Raw genomic sequence first — 26,403 nt, 5'->3', positions numbered from 1 at the left:
ATTTAGGGATTCTGATGTTGGGTGCATGCATATTTACATTTGTTAAATCTTCTTGATGAGTCAACCTCTTAGTCATTATATGATGAACTTATTTGTCTTCTGTTAATCATTTTTGGTATAAAGTCTATTTAGTTTGGTGTCTTATAGCTTCCCACCCTTCCTTTTGGTTTCCACTTGCGTGGAATATCATTTTCTATCCCTTTTATTTTAGTGTAAGATTGTCCATAGAGCTGAAGTGAGTTTTTTGTAGGCAGTATATAGTTGAGTCTTGTTTTTTAATCCATCCTGCCACTCTATACCTTGTGACTGAAGAATTCAATATATTTGTGTTTAAAGTAATTATTGATATGTAAGGACTTATTAATGCCATGTTATTGTTTTCTGGCTGTATTGTGTTTCCATTATTCCTTTTCCCCCCACTTTCTTTCTGCTTTTGTGAGTTGGTGCTTTTCATGGTAGCTTATTTCTCGGATTCACTTCTCTTTATATTTTCTGAAGCTGTGATGGGTTTTTGCTTTGTGGTTTTTAAGGCCTACATAAAACTTCTTATATTTTTCTTAAAAATGTATTTACTTACTTTTGGTTGTGCTTTGTTGTTGCACAGGCTTTTTTCTAGTTTCAGAGAGTGGGGGCTACTTTCTAGATGCAGCATGTGGGCTTCTCATTGTGGTGTCTTCTTTTGTTGTGAACTTCAAGCTCTAGGTGTGCAAGCTCCAGTAGTTGTGGCATGAGGGCTCAATAGTTGAGGTCCCCAGGCTCTAGAGCACAGGCTCAGTAGTTGTGGTACATGGACATAGTTGCTTCATGGCATGTGGGCTCTTCTGGGATCTGGAATCCATGTCTCTTGCATTGGCAGGCTGAGTCCTTACCACTGAGTTACCAGGTAATCCAGAAACCTCTTACATTTTAACAGTCTACTTTAAGCTGATCTCACTTTGATCACATACAAAAGCTCTCCCCATTTATGTTTTTCATGTCACAATTTACCTTTTTATATGGTGCATTCATTAACAAATTAGAGTCACTATAATTACACCTTATACTATTTTCATTTAAATTTTATACTATAGTTAAGTGGTTAATACATCATCGTATCATTGAATTAGAATTTTCAAAATTTGACTGTATATTAACTTTACCACTGTGTTGTGTATTTTCACATGTTTTCATGCTACCCATTAGTGTTTTTTCATTTCAACTTGAAGGCAGGCCTCATGGTGATGAGCTCCCTCAGCTTTGTCTGGGAAAGTCTTCATTTCTCTTTCATTCCTGAAGGACAACATTGACAGAGTAGTCTTGAACGGCATTTTATTCCTTTCAACACTTTGAAGATATAATTCCGCTCTCTATTGGCCTGTACAGTTTCTTTTAAGAACTATAGTGATTCTTTAATGGATATACCTGTGTGGGTTACAATCTTCTTTACTTCTTGTTTTTAGAATTTTCTATTTGTCTTTAACTTTTGACAGTTTTATGTGTCTTAGAGAAGGTCATTTTTGATTGAGATAATGGGGTGATCTATTAGCTTCATGAACTTGGACATCCAAGTTTCGCCCCAGGTTTGGGATATTCTGAGCTATTACTTCTTTAAATAAACTTTCTTCCCCTTCTCCTTTTCTTCTCCTTCTGGAACTTCAATTTTGCAGTGCTCCTTAGATCGCATAGGCTTTCTTCACTCTTTCATTCTTTTTTCTTTGTTCTCCTCTGACTAAGTTATTTTGAAGTTCCTGTGACCGATTCTATCTTTTGTTTGGTCTATTATACTGATGTCCTCTATTGCATTTTTTGTTTCATTCAATGAATTCTTCAGCTCCAATATTTCTGCTTGGTTCTTTTTTGTGTTTCTTTTTCTTTGTTAAATTTCATTTTGTTCATGTATTATTTTCCTGATTTCATTGAATCGTCTCTAAGTGCTTTTTGTACCTCATTTCATTTCCTCAAGATAACTATTTCGAATTTTTATCAGGTAAATAACAAAACTCCATGTCTTTGGGCCTGGTTACTGGAAGATTATTGTGATTTTTTGATGATGTCGTGTTTCCTTGATTTGTTGTATTCTTTGGAGTTTTCTATTGCTGATTTTTGAATTTGAAATAGGAGTCACCTATTCTAATCCTTAATAACTGTCTTTAAGGGAAAAAATCTTCATCAATCCTGCTATAAACTCTGAAGCTTTCTTAAACCTTATATGGATATACCTCCTCTCCATGCTTTTTGTTCTCTCTTGTGGCATAATTTTTAATCTTGTACGTCTTCATTCGATCTTACAACAAACCAGGCTGGCTGCTAATAGCCTGTTTTTGTTTTGTTTTGTTTTTTTCTGCATGGCATGTGGGATCTTAATTCCCTGACCAGGGTTTGAACTTGTATCCCCTGCACTGTAAGTGCATTTTAACCACTGGACCACCAAGGAAGTCCCTGATAGCCTCTTTTTTGTTTTCTCATAAGTGGTGCTAGAGTTCACATTTGTGGTTTTTGTTTGTTTGTTTGTTTGTTTTTTGTCCCTTGCCATAGTCCATCTTCTGAGCATACTCCCTGTCTACCAGGACTTGCTTTTGCTTTTACCCTTGAGAATATGGACAAGCAGCTGGTTTCAGACTGAGATAGATGACGACTGGGCACTCAGGACATTGGGAGTGCTTGCAGGCCAGGTGGGGGGATCTTCCAGTGAGGTTTTCTCAACAGAAAAAATCCTGTGTGTTTGTAGTTGATTGATTTCCAAACAGAATATCAAGAATGCCAATATTATCACCAAATGTGCTTCATTCTGAGGCCTCTTCTCTTAGCTGCTATCTCACTGTGTGCTCACATGACTTCTTCACTGTGCACACACAGTGAAGGAGGAAGAGAACAAGTTCTCTGGTCTGTTTTCCTGCTCAGTCACTTCAGTCGTGTCCGACTCTTTGCGAACCCGTGGACCACAGCCTGCCAGGCTCTTCTGTCCATGGGATTCTCCAGGCAAGAGTACTGGAGTGGGTTGCCGTTTCCTCCTCCAGTGATAAAGTTTTCTTATAAGAACACTAATCCTATCAGACTAGGGAACTGTCCTCCTGAGCTCCTCTAACTGTAGCTATTTCCCAAAGGCCCCATCTTCAAGTACCATCACACTGAGAGTTAGGGCTTCACCATATGAATTTAGGAGGGAAGACAAATACTCATAACGTTAGGCAATATTCAGGTAAGTGTCACATGAATTCTTTACATAATGACAACTTCCTAGATTTACCACTAAAAGGAGCTTACTAAGGAGTATTGGCAACAGCAGGCACAACAGTATATAATGGGTCTGTTGTACATACTTGTAAAAATGTATGGCTTTGGTTAAAGAAATGATGGAACAAAATGAACAGGTAAGTTTGAATCTCAAATTAAACAGTGAAGATTCCAAATAACAACAGTTAACTCTGACTACAAGTCATTACTTATACTGCCCAGAAGTAAATTTTAAAACCAACTGCCTATATCTATATTGTTACTTATCTGTCTAGTGATATATATATCTTGGCATGGATGCCTTATAGGGTTTTCTGAAAAGTAAACTAGTTGCATGATCATGGATTGGAATGGTTTAACTATTTTTAAAACACAAATGTTGTTACCTAAAAAAATTCATGTTAAACCTCAGTTACAGCTAAGTCTATGAGCCCCATCTAGAGTAACCTTCAAAACAAGAAACTTCTAAGGAGTACTAATAACATAAGTGAATAAAACATTGGTCAATAGACAATGAAATCATTTTAATGGTGCCATGAATAGTCCAATGGAGAAAAGGAGCAAGTAAAATTTTGCTATGTAAAGTGAAGTCAAATTTTAAAGAATTAAGGAAGAGGGATTTCCCTGGTGGTCCAGTGGCTAACACTCCATGCTACCAATGCAGGGCCCTGGTTTCAGTCCCTGGTCAGGGACCTAGATCTCACATGCCACAACTAACGAACATGTGGGCTGCAACCAAGACTTGGTACAGCCAAATAGAAAAATAAATAATTAAAAAAAAATTTTTAATTGGAGGTTTACATTGTTGTGTTGGTTTCTGTAATACAACAACCTGAATCAGCCATAACTATATACAGACACATATACATATATATATATATATATACATATATATATATATATACACACACATACATATACCCCCTTCCTCTTGAGCCTCCCTCCCATCCCCACCTCCCCATCCTACCCCTCTAGGTCATCATAGAGCACTGGGCACCAGGCTGGGCTCCCTGTATTATATAGCAGCTTCCCACTAGCTATCTATAGTGTATATATGTCAATGCTACTCTCTCAGTTCGTCCTACTCTCTCCTTCCCCTGCTGTGTCCACAAGTCCATTCTCTATATCCGCATTTCTATTCCTGCCCTGCAAATAGGTTCATCAGCACCATCTTTCTAGATTCCAAATATATACATTAATACACAATATTTGTTTTTCTGACTTACTTCAGAAAGTAAGTATAACAAGATCTAGTTTCATCCACCTCAGTTCAGCTCACTCACATTCATTCCTTCCATGGCTGAGTAATATTCCATTGTATATATGTACCTCAACTTCTTTATCTCTTCATCTGTTGATGGACATCTAGGTTGCTTCTATGTCCTGGCTATTGTAAATAATGCTGCAATGAACACTGAGGTACTTGTATCTTTTTGAATTGTGGTTTTCTCAGGGTATATGTCCAGTAGTGGGATTTCTGGGTCATATGGTAGCTTATTCCTAGTTTTTTGAAGAATCTTCATACAATACATATTCTTTAAAAGGGAGGACTCAAATGTACAACAGTTTACCCTTTGCACAACATATGTGTATCTGCCTCAGTTCACCCTTTGTACTAATCAGATACACTATTACCCTATATTAAGTATACTATATCAAATTTTTTAAGGAGATGCAGGCCATAGTCTCTAAAATTAAGTAATTTAGGAGAGTTAATTAACAAGCTGAAGCCCCCCTGCTTTGATTAATCTTGATTGAAGACCAGTTGATCAACATATTCTCTTCTATCATTCATTCTTTATTACCCTTGCTCTTGACCAACATTGGAGCTGGTTTAAGTCATTTACCTTTTGGGACAACCTAACATTTTATCTTCAAGGGGTTTGAGCCCTTTGTTGCCTTGCCATTATGAGTCACTTTTACTGTAATTGTTGTCCATTCACTGCTATCATCAGACATGGAATAACTAAAAGAGATCCCAGTGGATCATCTGAGTGACAAATATATTCTATCCTGCCTCCATTATGAAGCAGAAGCTCTAACTTCTCATGATAATCAGAGATAGTTATGCCCACTAGTATAGTAACTCCTTTCTTTGCTTTCTCCTCTATCAAAATGAGAAGCCTAAAGTTACCACTGGTAGTTGTAGTTTCAGGTTAGGTAGAACCCTTAATGTGTTTCCTGGTGGAAGCATTCCCCGTGAGAAGCAGATTTGTGTATGTAGAAATAAGAAATACAAATTTTGTAAGTGAGTCACTGAGTTGGTTCCAAGACATGCATTCTAGATATTAGAAATGCAATGCTACATATCATTTGTTGATATCTAAGTAGATATTATTCATTGTGAAGGACAATATCCCAACATTGCAAGGTGTTGTCCTCTGTCTGGTGCCTTAGCTGTGCCTTGAACCAGCCATTCAATCAGTTTATTGGACCAGTTAATCTTGAGGTCTATGGTATATTAGAGGACCAATGGGTCCTTGTGGTCTTGTGGCCATTGCCACACCTTCTTCACCATAAAATGGATCCCTTGAATCAGGCATTTTGTAAATTTCACATTATGATGCCAGCAGAGAAAGCAAGCTAAACTCATATCTGGATAAGGTGTCAATTCTGTTAAGAGCAATTCACACTATCCTCCATGGCAGAAAGGTCTGAAATAATCAACTTGCCACCAAGATGCTAGCTTGTTTTGGTAGGTACTCCATGTTTTTGAGCCCATGTATAGCATCCATCCTTACCATCATGGCTATTCCACTTGTAGGCTCATTGTGCAAACACTGAGGTGGCCAAGGATGGAGGCTGGCTGACATGGACAGGACAAGTCAGAAATCAGGTTATTCAATGTTAGGCATCAAATATGTCTGCCACACCTGGACTCAAAGGTGTCTTTGCTAAATGGAGTCACCAGTCTCATATCCATGACATTGCCAGCAGCAACAGCAGCATGTCTTCCATCTCATACACACATTATACATATCTAACAAGTCAATCTAATTGGCAGAAATGAATTTACCATCAGAACTCTAACTGCAGTTAGGAAGATAGAATGGAGGTTGAGCTAATCAATCCACAATATTTACTATTATTTATTAGAAATGGATGTATTTTTACCCATAAATACAATTAGCTTATTATTTTGAATTATCTTTACAAGATTTGTGTTAAGGCTATGCTAGTTTCATAAAAGTAATTGAATCTCTACGCATGTTTGTACAGGTATTATATCTGAACTAAGCATTATGGACTATGAGGGGTATGCCTTGAGGTATGCCTTGAGGGGTATGCCTGCTTCTTGTCTATATAATTTTGGTGGCCTAAGAGTTGTTTTTAAGTCTTATGGCCTAAATTGACCCTGATGACATAGAATTATTTTCATCCTGGTGGTCCAAGGAGTGGTATAAGTCTTTTTTACAGGCTTATGGTTTAACAGTTCCATTGTTTCAAAAACAGACTTGGTTTCAGTCAGCAACATGTGCCAATAACCACACCTGCACTTCTTATGCAGATGTAGTTTTCAGATTTGCCATAGACTGTTTTTGTTTTTTCTTTCTTGCTCCCATATCTCCCCATTTCTTTAATGTGGATTAACTTGAGGTTGTCAGTCTTCTGTGGAAAAACCACATTAAGGTAATCTTTGACCTGAGTATTTTATTTAATACTAAATTAGTCTGATTTTCCCATGATACATTTTAATAATTTGAAACATCTCAATGGGTATTTGTCCTTCCAAAGATCTCTCAATCTTATTTTTTACAGTTTGAGGTTGAAATACAGTTGGATTTTCCAACCATAAACTATTCCCCTTTATTTCTTAAAAAAATTTTTTTATTGGTGTATAGTATGGCAACCCACTCCAGTATTCTTACCTGGAGAATCCCATGGACAGAGGAGCCTGGAAGGGCTACAGCCCATGGAGTCATGAAGAGCAGGGACATGACTGAGTGGTTAACACGTTCACATTTTATAGTTGATTTACAACATTGTGTTAGTTTCAGGTGCATAGCAAAGTGAATCGAAATCATTACAGAGTATTGAGTATAGCTCCCTGTGCTTCCTGGATAGCTCAGTTGGTAAAAAATCTATCTGCAATGCCGGAGACCCTGGTTCTCCAGTGGGAAGATCCACTGGAGAAGGGATAGGCTACCCACTCCAGTATTCTGGCCTGGAGAATTCCTGTATAGTCCTTGGGGTCGCAAAGAGTCGGACACAACTGAGTGACTTTCAGTTCACTCCCAATGCTATACAGTAGGTCCTTATTAATCTATTTTATACATACATATACACAATACTATATATATATATATAGTATTGTGTATATGTCAATCCCAGTCTCCCAATATTCCCCTTTATTTCTGCTTGCAAACCAGCTAATTCTTTCTTGAGCTATTCTTGTCAATTGAATTACTCAAGCTCTTCAGAGAAACAGAACCATTAAGATATACATATATATATATATGTTATATGTATATATTATAGATAGACGGTGACAGAGAGAAAGAGAAACACACACACACAGAGAGAAATTTCTTGTAGGCTTATGCTATTATGGAAGCCATGAAGTCCCTGCATCTGCTATCTGCAAGCTGGAGGACCAGGAAAGCCAGTGATGTAACTCAGTCTGAAGGACTAAGAATTGAGGGGCTGATGGTGTAATTCCCGGTCTGAATCCCAAAACTTAAGAACCAGGAGTGCTGATATCCAATGACCAGGGAAAAAAATGAGTGTTTTGTCAAAGTAGAGAGAGTGAACTGCCCTTTCTCTGTCTGTCTGTTCTATCCAAGCCTTCAACAAATTGATAGATGCCTACCCACATTGGTGATGGTAGTTTTCTTCACTCAGTCTCCTGATTCAAATGCTAATCTGTTCTGGAGACTCCCTCACAGACACACCCAGAAATAAAGCTTTATCAGCTATCTGAGCATTTCTTATTAGCCTAATCAAGTTGACGCATAAAATTAACCATCACACCAATCAAAGCCAGCAACTATTGATGAACAATGCCATCACTATGAAAAATAGTACTAACATCTTATTTTCTAGATTCTTCCCCATATTTTCCCACTAGCATTGCTTTCCAATCTCTTGGAGTTACAAATTCCTTAATTATATATGCTGAGTCTATTGCAAGTTACAATTTCACCACATTTTTGCCATTGAAAAATCCTACCACAAAACCTCTTAGCCAATGTCATATTTCAGAGTTTTGTTGTGGCAGTACTCTACTTCCAGTACCAGTTTTCTGAAGTAATCAGGTTATAGTAAGCTAGGGTTTCCCAGGTGACTCAGTGGTAAAGAATTCACCTGCCAAGCAAAATTTTTATCCCTAGGTTGGGAAGATTCCTTGGAGAAAGAAATGGCAATGCACTCCAGTATTCTTGCCTAGAAAGTCCCATGGACAGAGGAGCCTGGCCGGCTACAGCCCATGGGTTTGCAAAGGGTTGGATAGGACTTAGTGACTGAGCATGCACACACATACAAACGTATGTTAACAAATAGTCCTATAATCTCAGTAGCTTAACAGAACAAAAGTATGCTTTTAACTCACACAAATTACTCTATGGATTCAGGTAACTCTCCAGAGTTATCAGGTTTATTTGAATTTGAGAAGCTATAGCATCTGAACACAAAAGAAAGGTGGTAAGAGAGTTGCATATTACCAATTAAGTGGAAACAAAAGATATCACTTCTGTTCACAGCCCCTTGGCCAGAACTCATTAGGTGGCCCTTACCAATTACAAGAACACTAGGAAATATATCCTTGCAATTACGTGGACAGAGGAGCCTGGTGGGCTATGGGGTCACGAAGATTCAGACATGACTAAGTGACTAACACCACACACACACAACATGCATAAAATAGAAGAGAACCAAACATTTTTGAGCTTTCGTAATGTATACTTCAGATACTACCAGAAGCAGTATAGCTTATAGGTAAAGAGCACATCTGGAATCACAAACCTTAAATTCAAGCCCTAGCTTCGCTATTTGCCACCTGACAAATGGCTTAAACTCTGAGTCTTCGTGTAGATAATAATACCTATCTAACTGGATGGGCTTCCCTGGTGGCTCAGTCGGTAAAGAATCTGCTTGCAGTGCAGAAGACCTGGGTTCGATCCCTGGGTTGGGAAGATCCCCTGGAGAAGGGCATGGCAACCCATTCCAGTATTCTTGCCTGGAGAATCCCCATGGACAGAGGAGCCTGGAGAGCTGCAGTCCATGGAGTCGCAAAGAGTCAGACACGACTGAGCAACTAAGCACATCTAACTGGATAAGTGTTTATCTTAAATGATATTATGCTTATACAATGCTTGGCACAGTTCCTGGCACACAGGAAGCATTGAATCAATTCTATATGCTGCAGGGTGCACAATGACATGGTGATCCACTAAGCTGTGATTATGACCATTAACATCTGCAGCAGATAATCTCACTGACATCATGGCAGTACCACTTGTAACATACAGATTATGACAGTTCTCTGTCATTTACCAGTTTCTGACAGACTGGGAAATTATTGACACCATTGCAACCTCTGCAACAGACTAAAGACTATGATGATTGGAATGTATTGACAAGAAGAAAATTAATGTGATAGAGGCTATTTCATTTTGCTGAAACATCATAAATTTTGTAGAACAATGGTCATTTACTATAATCAGGAGCTTTTCCAAAATTACAAGCTAAAATAGAAATTTGAAAAGGAAATACAGAGCAAAAGCAAGCAAATAACACTGAAGAGCCTCTCAAAAGAGCTGTTTGTATCATTCTTTTATCTGGCTTCTGCAAATGCTATATTATCATACCTTCTAAGTAATTTTATCCAACCGTTATCTGTCAGCAATTAGGATTTCTTTTAAATTAGAACCAATCCTTTTAATCATTGTATCACAAAATGTTGACCGTGGTTTTCAAAATAATAAAGTATGTTTAGCAATACAGAGCTCAATAAAATACTTATACCTGAAGATAAATATTTAAAGGTACATTTTTGTGGCATTAATGTAAAGTATTTTTAAAACATAATTTTGTTTGATTTTATCATTTTAATGTTTTGAATTTCGTGTAGGTTTTAAACATACATAAAATTTTAGAAGAGAAATAAACATATAATTTATCATTAATAGATAAATATTTATAATCAATATTTTACCAGAAAGGGTGCATTGTTTAAAGAGTATGGAAATCACTCTTCTAATTCCAAGTTTCTAAAGTGTGTTCCTCAAAATGCCTCTGTGAAATACCAAATGATCTACGGGTGATTTCAAAGAAAAAATCATGTTTATTGCATCCATTTCGCAAAGACTATATACAATGATGGAGAAAGAAATGGCACCCCACTCCAATATTCTTGCCTGGAGAGAGGAGCCTTGTGGGCTACAGTCCATGGGGTCTCAAAGAGTTGGACACGATCAAGTCCATGGGGTCTCAAAGAGTTGGACACGATCAAAGCGACTTAGCATATGCAATAATAAATAAAACTTCATAACTCATATTATCGGAATGATGTTTGGCCCTTTTGGTGGAAGAAATGTATACTACAAATAGAAATTTTTCTGTGAAATGACTCTAAATTAAACATATGTTTGATGCTCATGTCACTGAATATTCAGGTTTATGCAATATATTCATTTTTCTGGGGCTTCCCTGGTGATCCAGTGGTTAGCAATTCGCCTTGCAATGCAGGGGACACTGGTTTGCTCTCTGATCCGGGAAAATTCCACATGCCTTGGGGCAACTAACCCCATGCACCACAACTACTGAGCCTGCACTCTAGAGCATACAAGCCACAACTACTGAGCCCAAGCACCACAGCTACTGAAGCCTGTGCACCCTAGAGCCCATGCTCTGCAACAAGACAAGCCACCACAATGAGGAGTCCGTACACCACAGCTAGACAGTAGGCCCTGCTTGCCACAACGAGAGAAAGCCCAAGCACAGCAATGAAGACCCAGCACAGCCAAAAAATAAAAATATATTTTTACTTTAAGGTGATAAGTTAATTATAAGTTTTAAGCTTATATTAATAATAAATGATAATAAAATATATTTTAAACTATATATCCATATTGAATTAAAAGTTTTCAAATTTGTATATTTCTTCAATCTGTGATCAAATTTTCTTCCAGAATTATAAAATTAGCCTGTGTTTACTGAAAACAAGTAAATAATATGTTGATCTTATAAAAATATATATAATTTCACCCCTTTTCCTTCTTCACCTGCAAACTCCAGATAACCTTCTATGTATTATTCCACACTTTTCTCATATTCAGTGTGTGTGTATGTATTTAGCTCAATATATCATGAATATTTCTTCTTCATTAACATAGATATAATTCTCTGTAGTACAGAAAAGAGAAGAGATATCTTCTAGCCTTGTCATTTGTTGAGAGCTTTGATTAGTCTTATAGGATGGGAGGAGAAAATGCATAAAAGATACATGAGCAGTCTGGCCATATTCCAGTGAAGTTCAGTATCCTTGAGACTGGCACTTTCCCTGCAGTTCAGTTATTAATAATATGATCATCTTCCTCCTGTTCCTCTGGCCTAAATAATATCCAACAACTTGGAGGTGAGACAAAATGACAGCCAATGAATAACAAATTATGATGCTTCAAAATTGGGTGGGGGGCAATTTTATAAGTAATTTTAATGGGCATTTTCTTGACTACTAAAGGAGTTAGGATACTTTTCCTATCATTATTTATTTCTTTTTTTGTTTCTTTTTATAATATTTCTTTATTCATTTATTTATTTTTGGCTATGCTGGGCATTCATTGGTGCATGGGGGCGGTGAGTGAGGAATACTCTCTAGCTGCAGTGCACAGGCTTCTCATTGTAGTGGTTTCTCTTGTCATGGAGCATGGGTTCTAAAGCACGGACTCAGTAGTTATGGCACAAGGACTTAGTTGCTCCACAGCATGTGGGATCTTCCTGGATCAGGGATTGAACCTGTGTCTCCTGCATTGGCAGGCAGATTCTTTACCACTGAGACACCAGAGAAGTCCTGATTATTTATTTCTCTTTTTTTTCTTCTTCTTTTTTTCGGTCATGCCATGCAGCACGTGGGATCTTTAGTTCCCCAAGTAGAGATTGAATCTGTGCCCTTTGCAGTAGAAGTCCTGGAGTCTTAACCACTGGACTGCCAGGGAATTCCCTTCATTCCATTTTTAAAAAGAGGAACCAGGTTTGGAGAGTTTAGGTAACTTGGTCAAGATAAACAAATAGTAAGCAGGAGAATGAGAATTTAAATTTGTGTTAGTCAAATTAAAAGCTAGCTTTGGCTCAAGTGGTAAAGAATCCGCCTGCAATTCAGGAGACCCAGGTTCCATCCCTGGGTCAGGAAGATCCCCTGGAGAATGGAATGGCAACCCACTCCAATATTCTTGCCTGGAGAATTCCACGGACAGAGGAACCTGGCAGACTACAGTCCAGGGGATCACAAAGAGTCAGACACAAGTCAGACACGATTGAGCGACTAACACACTTCAATTTCTAGTTAGTTAAACTGGATGCCAACTATCAGTTCAGTTCAGTTCAGTCGCTCAGTGGTGTCCGACTCTTTGCGACCCCATGAATCACAACATGCCAGGCCTCCCTGTCCATCACCAACTCCCAGAGTTCACCCAAACCCACGTCCATCGAGTCCGTGATGCCATCCAGCCATCTCATCCTCTGTCGTCCCCTTTTCCTCCTGCCCCCAATCCCTCCCAGCATCAGAGTCTTTTCCAATGAATCAACTCTTCGCATGAGGTGGCCAAAGTACTGGAGTTTCAGCTTTAGCATCATTCTATGCAAACTATTGATAGAGAATATATATATATATATATATCTTCTCTATATATATTCTCTCTATATATATATGTATGTATATTTTGCTGATGCTTGTCTTCTGAGATGTGGTAGGGATGAAAGTGAAAGATCCCCAACCAAAGAGAAAGATGAGTTGCAATTTCTCATAATTCTCCAGAATATAGGCAACTTTGGAAAAGGATAAGGGTACATGAAATAATTTCAACAGCCTAGGGTACCACTTGATGCAAAGAACTGACTTATTAGAAAACCCTGATGCTGGGAAAGATTGAAGGCAGGAGGAGAAGGGGATGACAGAGGATGAGATGGCTGGATGGCATCACCGATTTGCTGGACATGAGTTTGAGCAAACTCCAGGATCTGGGGATGACAGGAAAGCCTGGCGTGCTGCAGTCCATGGGGTCACAAAGAGTTGGACATGACTGAGGGACTGAACTGAGGGGTACCACCAAAGAAACTGGGGCTTCCGGAAAACTGTGTCTAGTTAGAAAAGGAATAGCACGACCTTAACCATGTGTAACCAGATGTTACAACAGCACCAGCACAGATTAGTGATGAGAATTTTATCCAAGCTGTTTAAGAGAGAATACCATTAAGGCTTCTATCTTATGAAGCCAGCCAAGTCCTGTTTTTATGAAAATTAGCAAAACATTCAAGGTCCAGGCTATCCAAGCACATTGAAGACCTCCAGATATCCAAGATTTGAACAACTTAACTACATTAAAAATAACTAGACAGGGCTTCCCTGATGGTCTAAAGGTTAAGAATCTGCCTGCCAACATTACAGGGGACATGGGTTTGATCCCTGATCCTGGAGCATCCCACATGCCACAGAAAAACTAAGCCCATGCATCACAGCTACTGAACCAACATGCCCTAGAACCTGTGCCCTGCAACAAGAGAAGCTATTGCAATAAGGAGCCTGCCCACTGCAACTAGAGGGTAGCCCGCTCTTGCCGCAACTAGAGAAAGCCCGCGGGCAGCAACGAAGACCCAGCACAGCCAAAAATAAATAAATTAATTAAGTTTTAAAAAATGACCAGACATTCAAAGGCTGATTTGCTAAGGCACAGTAATCTGCCTTATAAATCATATAGCTAGAAACCAACTGTATACTTTAGTTTCAAAAGTAATAGCAGTATCTAAACTCAGAATGCTATCTCATACTCAAATTGCATCAGCCAGCATTATGCCTAAGTCTTAAACATTTCATATACGTTAGGGAACAACCTAGTGATTAAAAGGGGAAAAAAATCTCATTGTAATACCACATTTGTTTAATGTGGTCCTTACCAAAGATCAGGGCTCATTTCTAAGTCATTAATTTTCAAACCAGTATTTTTTAGAGACTGGGAAATAAAAGAGCGACTCAACAAGACAGTAAGATTATTTTACTCTTAAATTTAAAGGCCTAGATATAAGCAAATGAGGGCTGGTATGCTGGTATCATGAGGTTATCAGGATATTCCACTAGGTGATTATACCACAACTTATTTATTCATTCTTCTATTATAAATATTTGGGCTGTTTCCAGTTAGGAGTTATTATTAATAATGCTACTGAACATTCTTTTTCACATCTTCTAATGCAGCTATACCACCTGATCTGCCTCTTGAGAAATTTGTATGCAGGTCAGGAAGCAACAGTTAGAACTGGACATGGAACAACAGACTGGTTCCAAATAGGAAAAGGAGTTCGTCAAGGCTGTATATTGTCACCCTGTTTATTTAACTTATATGCAGAGTACATCATGAGAAATGCTGGACTGGAAGAAACACAAGCTGGAATCAAGATTGCCGGGAGAAATATCAATAACCTCAGATATGCAGATGACACCACCCTTATGGCAGAAAGTGAAGAGGAACTAAAAAGCCTCTTGATGAAAGAGAAAGAGGAGAGTGAAAAAGTTGGCTTAAAGCTCAACATTCAGAAAATGAAGATAATGGCATCCAGTCCCATCACTTCATGGGAAATAGATGGGGAAACAGTGGAAACAGTGTCAGACTTTATTTTTCTGGGCTCCAAAATCACTGCAGATGGTGACTGCAGCCATGAAATTAAAAGACGCTTACTCCTTGGAAGGAAAGTTATGACCAACCTAGATAGCATATTCAAAAGCAGAGACATTACTTTGTCAACAAAGGTTCATCTAGTCAAGGCTATGGTTTTTCCTGTGGTCATGTATGGATGTGAGAGTTGGACTGTGAAGAAGGCTGAGCGCCGAAGAATTGATGCTTTTGAACTGTGGTGTTGGAGAAGACTCTTGAGAGTCCCTTGGCCTGCAAGGAGATCCAACCAGTCCATTCTGAAGGAGATCAGCCCTGGGATTTCTTTGGAAGGGATGATGCTAAAGCTGAAACTCCAGTACTTTGGCCACCTCATGCGAAGAGTTGACTCATTGGAAAAGACTCTGATGCTGGGAGGGATTGGGGGCAGGAGGAGAAGGGGACGACAGAGGATGAGATGGCTGGATGGCATCACTGACTCGATGGATGTGAGTCTGAGTGAACTCTGGGAGTCGGTGATGGACAGGGAGGCCTGGCGTGCTGCGATTCATGGGGTCGCAAAGAGTCGGACACGACTGAGCACCTGATCTGATCTGATCTGATCTGGGTAGTGGTTCTTACCTGGGATGTGTTGATCGTCCCAGGGATTGGGGAGTACAACTGGTATTTAGAAGGTGAGGGCCAGATGTTAAACATCCTATAATGTCTGGTACTACCCAGTACAAATAAAGATCATCTCTCCACAAAATATTAATACCATCTTTTCCTTTGACAAACACTACTACTCTTGGGTATATACAAAGGAGTATTTATGGATCATATGGTGTATATATGATAAACTTTACAACTAGTGAAAAAATTTACACTGGTTTATTGTTTGACATTCTTTACAACACTTGGCATTCCTAGGCTTTTTTATTTTTTTCCAGTTAAGTGGGTAAATAATGATTCCTTCTTTAGTTGTTTTTGTCTTCTTGCAGTTCTTTTTTTAAAAATTATTTATTTGTTTATTATTTTTGCCTGTACTGGGTCTTTGTTGCTGCATGGGCTTTTTTCCTCCAGTTGCAGTGAGCTGGGGCTACTCTAGTTGCAGCACACAGGCATCTCATTGCTGTGGTTTCTCTTGTGGCAGAGCATGAACTCCAGATGCACAGGCTTCAGTAGTTGTGGCACATGGCTCAGTAGTTGCAGCTCCCAGGCTCTAGAGCACAGGCTCAGTAGTTGTGGTGCAGGGCTTAGCTGCCCTGTGGCATGTGATATCCTCCTGGACTAGGGATGAAACCCGTGTCCTCTGCATTTGGATTCTTTACCACTGAGCCACCAGGGAAGCCCCTGAAGTTCTTGAGGAAGAATCCCTAAATGCTGCTGCTGAAGCTATCCTTACCACAAATAAACTGGAGCACATTTTCTATGAGTCCCAGGATCAGTAGAACATCACTCAAGAGAAGCTATCAGAGAGGATAATGATGCCTTATATGAAGAGGTTCAATATTCTAAGATGAAATGGCAAAGATGAGTAAAATGAATAAGAAGGAGGAGAAGGAAAAGCAGATTCTACAAAAGACACATTCAAGAAAATTAAGATACAACCCACATTATCAAAGAAAATGTTTGTTAATCATATATCTGATAAAGGACTTGTATCTAGAAGATAACAAAATAACAGCCATTGCTGCTCAGTTGCATCTGACTCTTTGCGACCCTTTGGACTGTAGCCTGCCATGCTCCTCTGTACATGGGAATTCCCAGGCAAGAATAGTGGAGTGGGTTGCCATTTCCTTCTTCAGGGGATCTTCCTGGCCCCAGGATTGAACCTGTGTCTCCTGTATCTCTTGCATTGCAGGTGGATTCTTTACCACTGAGCCATCAAGGAAGCCCTATAAAGACCTCTTTGAGGTCTCAATAATCAAGAAACAACTCCATTTAAAAATAGGTGTGCGAGCTAAGTCGCTTAAGTCGTGTCTGACTCTTTTGTGACCCTCTGGACTCCCACCAGACTCCTCTGTCCATGGGATTCTACAGGCAAGAATACTAGAGTGGGTTGCCATGCCTTGTTAGGTCACCTGCATTGGCATGCAGATTCTTTACCTCTAGTGCCACCAGGGAAGCCCTAAAAATAGGCAAAGGAGGGCTTCCTAGGTGGCTCAGTGGTAAAGAATCCACCTACCAAACAAGAGATGGGGGTTTGATCCATGGATTGGGAAGATCTCCTGCAGAAGGAAATGATAAAAATAAACAAAGGGAAAATTAAGTAAATAACAAATAAAAACAGGCAAAAGATCTGAATTGACATTCTTCCAAAGAAAATATAAAAGTGGCCAAATAAGCACAATGAAAAGAAGCTAAAAATCATTAGTCGTTGCAAAAATATAAATCCAACCACAATGAGATATCCACTTCTATTAGGATAAGATAGCCACATCTATTTTTTTTCCTTTTAATTTTATTTTTTTTTAATTTTATTTTATTTTTTAACTTTACAATATTGTATTGGTTTTGCCATATGGGAGAGGGAGAGGGTGGGATGATTTGGGAGAATGGCATTGAAACATGTATAATATCATATAAGATAGCCACATCTATTAAGATAAACAAAGACAGACAATAGCAAATGTCGCCAAAGTTCCAGAAAAATCCCCTTCTCCTCCTGCCCCCAATCCCTCCCAGCATCAGAGTCTTTTCCAATGAGTCAACTCTTCGCATGAGGTGGCCAAAGTACTGGAGTTTCAGCTTCAGCATCATTCCCTGCAAAGAAATCCCAGGGCTGATCTCCTTCAGAATGGACTGATTGGATCTCCTTGCAGTCCAAGGGACTCTCAAGAGTCTTCTCCAACACCACAGTGCGTTACTGCCTAATAATAGTTCCTGGGATACAGAAGCCCGCCTGGCGAGGGGCAGGGCCAGAGAGCCGAAGCACACACGCGTAAAGTCTTTGTAGCTTCGCGACGGGGCGGAGCCTTACCTGCCCCCTGGGGCCGAGTAACATTTAAGGCTCGAGCGCGCAGTTTCTTATTCTTTTAGCTTCGGACCCGGCAAGCTGGCTTTTGAAAGCGAAGAGGGTACGCAGTCACCTAGCAATGTCTGGTGAGTCGGGTCAGCCTCAGGCTGACCCATCCCAGGCTGGGGTCGATATGCCGCACCCTGAGAGAAATGGGGCTGCGGTCCCGAGAGGTGTGGTCCGACGGGTCGGTGCCTTAGGGCGCCGGTCCTGGATCCAAAAGGTTTTTGAGCAAGTAATAGATTCACCTCGCCGGTGGGTCACCCCATTGGAGGTGGTTCCTGTTGCAGTTTTGGCCGTCCAGAGATACCTGTTAGAGGATGAGCCACGCGACGTGAAACCTAAACCTCCGCTTTACTGCTTTGATGTGACAATCTCAGACGGGGTGTACCAAGAGAAGTGCTACCTGGACCCCAGCCTGAATTCTCTCGTATATAAAAATATCCTCAAAGTTGGCATAGAAGTGAGAATTTTCAGAGTCTCGTGCATTTACAACGAGAAAAGAATAGGCCAGGGAATCTTGTGCATAGATAACGTTCTCTGTGGGGAGTTGCTGGAGTCTGTTTCTCTAGAAACTCCCTTCAGAAATAGTGCGCACCGAGAGGTCCCCGAGAGACCTTTAAGAGGCGGAAAAAGTCATTACCTGCCCCTGTGGAATAACGAAGATCCGTATGGAGATATCTGGCTAAACAATAAGCAACCAAAGGAGCACGAATTTAACCGTAAGTAATTGGAGGGAATGCCGGGGGGGTTAAAAAATAGTTTTTAGGAATTCACTTTAATGGAAAAGGAAACGAAGGTGTTTGGGTCTTGTTAATTATAAGCCGGGAGTGGTAAGAGACAAGCTTTGCAGGGTGACGGAGACGGTCGCTTAATGAAATTTGCACAGCTTGTGTCTTGGGTTGATTGTGAAAAGGGGCCATTTCGGCAAGTGGCTTGCATGTGGTTTAAATTTAATCTGACGAACGTAGTCTCATTGCAGTCATTGTTCCTCATGTGTTGGTTATACATTTGACGGAGTGAAATTCATTTTAGTTCTATTCCCATTCCAGTCATGGAAGTAGTACTTTCTGTGTTGTTGGAAAGATTTGAATTCGGCATAAAAGTTGTAAAAATTTGGGGTTTGCCTTTTTAAACTTTGATTCAAAAAAGGATGTTCCAAAAACAGTCTTAAGCACTGTCTATATGAAGTAGCTTAATTTTTCAACAACTGAATATTTTCACTACTCTCGTTTTAAAGATGAGGAAAATCAATGTGGCAGATATTTGCACCAAATTTAGTGAACTACCAAAATAAACTTCATGTTTTACTTAAAGTATTTTGAATATCTCAGATTGTCCAGATCTGAGGGGAGAGAAAAATTCAATAACCTAAATGATATATTATTGGCTCTAAAAGTCATTTCTCTTACTTATTCTATTATCACATAATTAATCCTAAAACAGGTGTTGATAATGCTTTCAGAGAACACTCACACATACACCTTGATTGTTGATTCTTGCACTTTCAGCAGATTTTCAGAACAATACAAAAGGCTTCCATTGTGTTCTCATAGTTGGTGTATATCTTTATTGTGTCTAGTTTTGTAAAAACACACATGGGTGCTATTTCTTCTCAATTCCAATAATTATACAACTACTGAGCACCACTGCCAATATGCATTTTTTATGAATTAGATAGAAAGACCCAGAATGTGATTATGTCATACTGTTATGTATAAATTCCACTGAGTGTACAGTTTAGGGTCGGGAAGATCCCCTGGGGAAAGGATAAGCTACCCACTCCAGTATTCTTGGGCTTTCCTGGTGGCTCAGATGGTAAAGAATCTGCCTGCAATGCAGAAGACCTGGGTTCAATCTCTGGGTTGGGAAGATCCCCTGGAGAAGGTAATGGCTACCCACTCCAGTATTCTTGCCTGGAAAATTCTATGGACAGAGAAGCCGAGCGGGCTACAGTTCATGAGGTCACAAAGAGTCAGACATGACTGAGTGACTTTCACACTTCACTTCACATACAGTTTAGGGGGTGCTGATGGAACATATTTGAAAGATTTAAAAGCAGTTCTTCATGGATAGAGATAGTTGATATTTAATGACTCCTGCAGTAAATCCAGTAAAAACCCACCATTTCATTTATTCATTCAACAATTACTATTGAGCACCTACTATATGCTAGAATATATATATATATATATATATATATATATGTATATATATATTCCCTGTAGTGGAGAGTCAGTGGGAATTACATGTTTCACTTATTTAAAATACTTGGGTGTCTTTTACATATAACAGAAAGAAGTATAGGAAACAATAAAGAAAAATAAATTTCTACTCTCAAAAGGCTTATAGTCTAGCTAAATTAGTGGCTCCTAACAAGGAGTAATTTTGACTCCCAGGGAACATTTGTCAATGTCTAGAGATATTTTTGGTTGTTACAACTGGGAGGGCATCTAGTTGATAAAGGCCAGGAATGTTTCTAAACATCCTCCAGTGCACAAGACATTCTCAAAACAAACAATTTTCCAGTCCCAAATGTCAAGACTCTTCAGGCTGAGAAACCCTGAGTTAGGGAGATGAGCTACATACATTAGAAGTTTTGTTTTTAGTGGGATGAATTGAGAGAGTGGCATTAACATATATACACTACTATGTGCAAAATACATAGCTAGTGTGAAGCTTCTGTAAAGCACAGGGAGCTCATCTCAATGCTCTGTGATGACCTAGAGGGTAGGATGGGTTAGGGGGTTGGAGGGAGGCTCACGAGGGAGGAGATATATGTATACTCATAGCTGATGCACATTGTTGTAAAGCAGAAACTAACACAACATTGTAAAGCAATGATACTCCAATTAAAAAAATTTTAAACTGCAAAGCAAAACAAGATGGAATCTAGAAAGATGGTACCGATGATCTGATGTGCGAGGCAGCAAAGGAGACACAGATGTAAAGAACAGGCTTTTGGACTCAGTGGGATAAGGAAAGGGTGGGATGATTTGAAAGAATAGCATTGAAACATATACGTTACCATATGTAAGATAGCCAGTGGGAGTTTGATGTATGACACAGGACACCCAAAGCCAGTGCCCTATGACAACCTGGAGGAATGGGATGGGAAGGGAGATGGGAGGTGGTTCAGGATGGAGGGAACACACGTATGCCTATGGCCGATTCATGTTGATATATGACAAAAACCATCACAATATTGAAATTAGCCTCCAATCAAAATAAATAAATAAAATTTTTAAAAAGATATCAAGAATGTTTCTCTATCACAGAATCTATTTTTGCTGTTCCCTCCAATTTCAGTGTCTCTTCCCAAGAAGTCCACACACTCACTCCCTCACTTCTTGCAGGTCTCTGCTCTGTTCAATTTCTGAATAGAAAACCCTCCCTTAATCATATTGTATTAATACACATTAACTCCTGCTCCCTCTCCTCACTTTCCCCTTAATATGTTTTTTGGTCTCCAAGGCAAGGCTGCACCTGGTCTAGAGCAGACACTCAATAAATACATGTAGAATTAGTGAATTGGTTAAATATTAATAATGGTAGGGTTCTTCAGCCCAAGCAGTGAGAAGCTTGAGTAAAGGAGCCTGACTACTGTTATCTGCAATGGTCTAGAACAGTGCCTGCCTTTTGGTAGGGACTTCATAAATAGTGAATTAAGAATGATGAAATAGAGAGCCAAGGGAGATTAATATAATCAAGGCATGCTTATTTCTATCTTTGAAAATATTCTTGGACAATCACTACATTCTGTGTATACTGGTGCATCTGGAGATATATAAATATATATAAATTCTCACTATTCTTCTCAGAATTTTCACATTACATTCATTCCCTATACATTCCTTGTAGTTTAGAAATGCAGCTTCTGAAATTCTATATCCTGCCTGTATTTTAAGCCAGATATTGTATAAAATATATTTTAAAAATTGTAAACTAAAGGGAGCCCTTCACAAGCCAGTTCTATAGTTTTCTGTCTTCATTTGCATTTAATCGTAAATTCACCCAACCTGCACTCAGTGAGCCACTACAATTATGTGAACGCTAATAGCAAGAGCAGCTAATGTTTATGGAGGATTTTCTGCACCAGGAACTGTCCTAAAGGCTGTGCATACTTTATCCAGTTTTGTTAATACTACCAAAAGCCCGGGGTTCCCAGGTGGCACTAGTGGCAAAGAACCTGCCTGCCAATGCAGGAGACGTAAGAGACCCGTGTTCAATCCCTGGGTGAGGAAGATCCCCTGGAGGCGGGTACGGCATCCACCCCAGTACTCTTGCCTGAGAAGCCCATGGACAGAGGAGTCTGGCGAGCTACAGCCCACAGGCTGGCAAAGAGTAGGACACGATTAAGTGACTTAACACACATGCATGCAATATACATGAACGTGATAACATGGATGGCCTGTGTACGTGCGTGCTAAGTCGCTTCAGTCCTGTCCGACTCTTTGTGACTCTTTAGGCAAGAATCGGAGAAGGCAATGGCACCCCACTCCAGTACTCTTGCCTGGAAAATCCCATGGACGGAGGAGCTTGGTGGGCTGCAGTCCATGGGGTCGCTAAGAGGCGGACACGACTGAGTGACTTCACTTTCACTTTTCACTTTCATGCATTGGAGAAGGAAATGGCAACCCACTCCAGTGTTCTTGCCTTTAGAATCCCAGGGACAGGGAAGCCTGGTGGGCTGCCGTCTCTGGGGTCGCACAGAGTTGGACACGACTGAAGCGACTTAGCAGCAGTAGCAGCAGGCAAGAATACTGAAGTGGGTTACCATGCCCTCCTCCAGGGGATCTTCCCGAGCCAGGGGTCGAACACGCGTCTCTTGCATTGGCAGGGGGGTTCTTTACCACTAGTGCCACCTGGGAAGCCCCCATTTACTTTCTGTCACTGGCCCAAGGGGACTTTCCTGGTGGCTCAGATGGTAAAGATTCTGCCAAAGGCCCCGCCCCACCCCACCCCCCCAACTCTGAGCTTTGACTACTTGCTTCTGGCTTCCAGCCAGTTCTCGTCACCGTAGCCTCTCGGTACCCTCCCTCCTAGAAGTGTCACGAGGGCTCCTCCCCTCCCTCTGGTTACTTTGCTTTGGAAACCCTGGCGACCAGAGCTTTTCCCGCTTCTCCAATCCGGGCATTCCAGCCGGCTCTAAGTTAGAGAACCCGCCGCGCAACCACGTGTGTTCCGTTCAGTTCAGTCGCTCAGTCGTGTCCGACTCTTTGTGACCCCATGAATCACAGCACGCCAGGCCTCCCTGTCCATCACCAACTCCCAGAGTTCACTCAGACACACGTCCATCGAGTCAGTGATGCCATCCAGCCATCTCATCCTCTGTCATCCCCTTCTCCTCCTGCCCCCAATCCCTCCCAGCATCAGAGTCTTTTCCAATGAGTCAACTCTTCGCATGAGGTGGCCAAAGTACTGGAGTTTCAGCTTCAGCATCATTCCCTGCAAAGAAATCCCAGGGCTGATCTCCTTCAGAATGGACTGGTTGGATCTCCTTGCAGTCCAAGGGACTCTCAAGAGTCTTCTCCAACACCACAGTGCGTTACTGCCTAATAATAGTTCCTGGGATACAGAAGCCCGCCTGGCGAGGGGCAGGGCCAGAGAGCCGAAGCACACACGCGTAAAGTCTTTGTAGCTTCGCGACGGGGCGGAGCCTTACCTGCCCCCTGGGGCCGAGTAACATTTAAGGCTCGAGCGCGCAGTTTCTTATTCTTTTAGCTTCGGACCCGGCAAGCTGGCTTTTGAAAGCGAAGAGGGTACGCAGTCACCTAGCAATGTCTGGTGAGTCGGGTCAGCCTCAGGCTGACCCATCCCAGGCTGGGGTCGATATGCCGCACCCTGAGAGAAATGGGGCTGCGGTCCCGAGAGGTGTGGTCCGACGGGTCGGTGCCTTAGGGCGCCGGTCCTGGATCCAAAAGGTTTTTGAGCAAGTAATAGATTCACCTCGCCGGTGGGTCACCCCATTGGAGGTGGTTCCTGTTGCAGTTTTGGCCGTCCAGAGATACCTGTTAGAGGATGAGCCACGCGACGTGAAACCTAAACCTCCGCTTTACTGCTTTGATGTGACAATCTCAGACGGGGTGTACCAAGAGAAGTGCTACCTGGACCCCAGCCTGAATTCTCTCGTATATAAAAATATCCTCAAAGTTGGCATAGAAGTGAGAATTTTCAGAGTCTCGTGCATTTACAACGAGAAAAGAATAGGCCAGGGAATCTTGTGCATAGATAACGTTCTCTGTGGGGAGTTGCTGGAGTCTGTTTCTCTAGAAACTCCCTTCAGAAATAGTGCGCACCGAGAGGTCCCCGAGAGACCTTTAAGAGGCGGAAAAAGTCATTACCTGCCCCTGTGGAATAACGAAGATCCGTATGGAGATATCTGGCTAAACAATAAGCAACCAAAGGAGCACGAATTTAACCGTAAGTAATTGGAGGGAATGCCGGGGGGGTTAAAAAATAGTTTTTAGGAATTCACTTTAATGGAAAAGGAAACGAAGGTGTTTGGGTCTTGTTAATTATAAGCCGGGAGTGGTAAGAGACAAGCTTTGCAGGGTGACGGAGACGGTCGCTTAATGAAATTTGCACAGCTTGTGTCTTGGGTTGATTGTGAAAAGGGGCCATTTCGGCAAGTGGCTTGCATGTGGTTTAAATTTAATCTGACGAACGTAGTCTCATTGCAGTCATTGTTCCTCATGTGTTGGTTATACATTTGACGGAGTGAAATTCATTTTAGTTCTATTCCCATTCCAGTCATGGAAGTAGTACTTTCTGTGTTGTTGGGAAGATTTGAATTCGGCATAAAAGTTGTAAAAATTTGGGGTTTGCCTTTTTAAACTTTGATTCAAAAAAGGATGTTCGGTGATTTATTCCTTAGTTTACATTTAATGAAATGCCATTTGTATACCGTTAACTGTAGCAGTTACCTAAATACTGTTTTTGGAATGTGTGATTTTTGTGGAAAAGCTTGAAGTTCTCATTTTTGTGTTTATTACTTACCACGAACAAAACTAATCTAAGTTCAGTTTCATAAGAAGGAAGTTAACCTGATAATGCTGGCTCCTTAGTCATCAGCCACTGCTCTAAAATATATTTTTATTTATAAGAGATGGAAATGAGCAGAATTATAGGTATGTAGGTATATGGAATGGAGAAGGCAATGGCAACCCACTCCAGTACTCTCGCCTGGAAAATCCCATGGACGGAGGAGCCTGGTAGGCTGCAGTCCATGGGGTCGCTAGGAGTCGGACACGACTGAGCGACTTCACTTTCACTTTTCACTTTCATGCATTGGAGAAGATAATGGCAACCCACTCCAGGGTTCTTGCCTGGAGAATCCCAGGGACGGGGGAGCCTAGTGGGCTGCCGTCTCTGGGGTCGCATGGAGTCGGACACGACTGAAGCAACTTGGCAGAAGGTATATGGAAAGGGGAAGAAATAAAGTGCAAAAAATAAAGGCGAAAGTACTGGAGCGAGAAAGAGAATTTTCTGCATTTACTGCTTTTCAGGTTTTTTTTTTTTTTAACATTGCAGTAGTAATGCTATGATGTGTAACAGCAACAGACTTGAAAAGATAATTGAGATGAAAATAAGCAATTAAAGTAATATCCAGTTATAAGAAAAAGAAGGTGGCTGTCGAAATGTGTAGCTAAGGATGATTTAAAAAACTTAAACTTTAAGAACAAGATACTCATTTCAGGGATGAAATAATGCAATTATTATTTTTTTAATCTCAAGCATGGAATAAAGCAGTAGTGCATTACTACTCTGTTGAATATTTTTATTTTTAGAACTGAATGTACAAATGAAAAATTGGTGCTCTAGAAGAACTGAGAATAATGATTTGTAAAAAGTTATTTCATTTCTCTGATTATGAAAGTAATATCTATTCATTATTTAAACCATATTTTTATTGCAAAAGGCAAGGTCCATGTACTAAAAATCCAAACTTTATATTTAAAAGTATATTGTAAGACCCAAGTACAGTAAAGTATTAATGACAAATCTAGAAGTATTGGTGTTCTTTCAGGTTTGTTGTATGTTTGAAGTTTTTAATAATAAAATGTCTGTGGGAGAGGGTGAGGGTGGGATGATTTGGGAGAATGGCATTGAAACATGTATAATATCATATGTGAAACGAATCGCCAGTCCAGGTTCGATGCAGGATACAGGATGCTCAGGGCTGGTGCACTGGGATGACCCAGAGGGATGGTATGGGAAGAGAGGTGGGAGGCGGTTTCAGGATGGGGAACATGTGTGCACCCGTGGCAGATTCATGTTGATGTATGGCAAAACCAAAACAATACTGTAAAGTAATTAGCCTCCAATTAAAATAAATAAATTTATATAGAAGAAGAATAATAAAATGTT

General features: G+C 40.4%; 1 protein-coding gene across 2 annotated transcripts in view; it reads left to right on the top strand.

Moving 5' to 3' along the window:
- Window positions 1-23,184: 23,184 nt before the first annotated feature.
- The window catches only part of RADX (RPA1 related single stranded DNA binding protein, X-linked), a 101,438-nt gene continuing 98,219 nt past the window's right edge, over window positions 23,185-26,403 (top strand). Inside the window, exon 1 of one of the 2 annotated variants that reach the window (XM_086389676.1) lies at window positions 23,185-24,456. In XM_086389676.1, the coding sequence (XP_086245802.1) occupies window positions 23,814-24,456 (643 nt within the window). In that variant the 5' untranslated portion in view covers window positions 23,185-23,813. The remainder of the gene's footprint in view (window positions 24,457-26,403) is intronic. The other variant, XM_086389674.1, reaches the window with a different exon arrangement.

This window comes from Bos grunniens, chromosome X (assembly GCF_055505025.1).
Source record: "Bos grunniens cultivar Pamir isolate PY7600 chromosome X, Bosgru_T2T1.0, whole genome shotgun sequence".
NCBI classification, from domain to species: Eukaryota; Metazoa; Chordata; class Mammalia; order Artiodactyla; family Bovidae; genus Bos; species Bos grunniens.
The sequence above is the reverse complement of the archived record's forward strand: the minus strand, read 5'-3'. Positions and strand labels throughout refer to the sequence as shown.